The sequence below is a fragment of the Silene latifolia genome, chromosome 6 (assembly GCF_048544455.1).
Source record: "Silene latifolia isolate original U9 population chromosome 6, ASM4854445v1, whole genome shotgun sequence".
NCBI lineage: Eukaryota > Viridiplantae > Streptophyta > Magnoliopsida > Caryophyllales > Caryophyllaceae > Silene > Silene latifolia.
Window position 1 is genome coordinate 1,333,778 of NC_133531.1, and position 2,652 is coordinate 1,336,429.

At 33.2% G+C, this 2,652-nt stretch overlaps 1 protein-coding gene across 1 annotated transcript; it reads right to left on the bottom strand.

The window, feature by feature from the left end:
* Positions 1–1,844, bottom strand: LOC141585908 (bZIP transcription factor 44-like). The gene has a single exon (XM_074406983.1). It carries the CDS (start codon positions 913–915, stop codon positions 403–405), a length of 513 nt encoding a protein of 170 aa, XP_074263084.1. The 5' UTR covers positions 916–1,844; the 3' UTR covers positions 1–402.
* Between the last annotated feature and the right edge of the window lie 808 nt (positions 1,845–2,652).

The window sequence follows — 2,652 nt, forward strand, 5'->3', positions numbered from 1 at the left end:
TAATCCAAACAAATAGATTCCAATTTAATAATACTTGAAAATGCATCAAATACATTGAACTCCGACATTAACTAAATATTTTCAATACAATAATCATGGGAGCTAAACGCATCAAATACATTGAACTCCGACTACAACCTTCACCAACTAATATTCCAATACAATTACCATTGGAGAATAATAATGCCAAACACTAATGCTTGAGGACTATTAATTTAATCGATTCATCTAACTCAAGCATAAAAACAAACAACGCATTACATTTCTGAATGACATTATGTCACCGGACCCTCTACTAATCAATATCGAATGGCTTGTTGGCTCAAATAAGCCTTACTCAAGCATAACAACGAGCTGAATACATTTCTGAATGACGTTATGATCACCTCGACTTGCTACAAATCAATATTGGATGGGTTGGTTCAAATAACCCAAGTCCCAAGGACTATTATTACCACCACCAATATTATGACCAAAATTACCAAAATACCCATGATTCATAATTCCAAAATCACCCAAATCATCACCAAAGCCACCCAAATCCAAACAATCATTCTCTAAAGCTCCAACACCATTAAGGGCATTCATGTCATTAATCATCCCATTAAGTGACTCAAGCCTTTGACTAAGCTCATTCATTTGAGCCCTTAAAACACAATTTTGAGATTCAACATTCAAGAATTGTTGTGTTGTAAAGTCAATGGTTTGACCAATTTGATTATTCTCTCTTTTTAATTGTGCAATTTGAGTTGTTAGATTATCAACATGTTGTTGTTTCTTCATTCTTGATCTTCTTGCTGATTCTCGATTCGATGTCATTCTTTTCCTTTTTCTTTCATCTAATATCACCACATTTTGTTGTTGTTCTCCTTCAAAATTTGAACTTGATGTTGTGTTTCCACTTGATGTTGCCATTTAAATTACGATAAATATACTAAATTTAGTAGGACACAGGACCCAGATGAAGAAAATTAATAAAAATAAAAATGCTAAATTATGTAAGATAATTAAGAATTAATTAAGCTAATTAAAGAAGGTTAATTCATGAAAAAACATAAAACCAATAAAGGAAGCAAACAGAGAAAGATTGAACTAAATGGGTCCTGCGCCTAAGAGAAGAATTTATTATAAACCCAGAACGAAGAACTTCACTAAGAATTGGAGTCATTAATTAATCTTAAACATTAATAAATCTAGCTTAATTTTTTGCATTAAATTGTAATTAGAAATGCAATAAAAGGGCTTTTAGATCTCAAAAAGATTCAATCTTTGATGCAAAATTGAATTTTAATTGAGATTTGGGGATGTGGGTTTTGATTAAAATCTCAAAAAGATTTCAACTTTGATGCAAATTTGAATTAAAATTGAGATTTGGAGATGTGGGTTTTGATCAAAATCTCAAAAAGATTCAATTTTTGATGCAAAATTGAGTTCAAACTGAGATTTGGGGATGTGGGTTATTGTTATATAGCTCAAATCTCAAAAAGATTCAAACTTTGATGCAAAATTAAGAGAAAAATGAGGTTAGGGATGTGGGTTTTTGCTAAAAATTGAAAAAAAAAAATGCAAATTTTACTAATTATAGCAGAAATTTTGACAGAAATTTGTTGCTTAAAAGAAAATAAAGAGATTAATTAAGAAAGTAATTAGAGAGAGTAATATGAGAGGAAGTGAAGGAAGGAGGAAGAGGTTTGAGATAGAAATAAGTTGGGAATATATAGAAGAAAAAGGAGGCTGAAATTAATGGAAATGATGAGAAAATAAGTTTATAATAATGGTGTGATGTGAGTTGTGTTTGTTGGGAGTTTCTGGGTTGTGACTTGTGGTGGTAGGGTTGCTGTATAATGCTGGCTTGTGTGTTTATGATACGAAATTTCTGCAGGGGTTCCTCATTTACAGCCTGTTCTGCAATTGAAACAGAAATTGTTTAGTACGGATTGTTTTGGAGGTTCAGTCACGGAGTCACGTTCTAGGGATGTCATTGGGGCGGTGCAGACACGATACCTAGATGTAGACTTTTCACATCCGTAAACGTAAAAAAAAAAAATGCACTCTACGTCTCTAACTATCCTCTTGTCTGTGTGCGGACTGACGGGTAGGAGTTTTCCAACCCATACTTATCCAACGGGATGAAGATCTAAACTATTCCGTCTCTACTAACCCATTTCTCTAAAAGTTTTAATTTTGTCATTATAACCTAAGAAGTTAATAAAAAACTTCGTAAGTTTTAGCATTGACGAGTATGTGGGTACAAGGCCGGTATGATGCAAACTCTATCATCACTCAGTTTAGGCGCTGTTTTTTTTAGCTGAATGAAGCTAAACTGAATTGAAATGGTTGAATTGAACCGAATTGAACTGAATCAAAGTTGAACTTATTCCAAAAAGAACAGGGTTGTAATCAACTGTGTTAGGTACAATTTTTGCTACTCATATCCGCTCCATTATCCGTCACAGTTCTACCTAACCCGCTCCAACTAAGGACTAGGGCCAACATAAGTATGTATACTTAGCATAAGTTTGAGACAAACACGTGATTAATGTCACAATTAGTCTCTCAACAACCGTGAAAGGCCATATTACTGTCAGAATATAAAGATCTGGAATCGCAAGTTACAAGACAATCATCAATAATAATTGTTGAAGCACATGA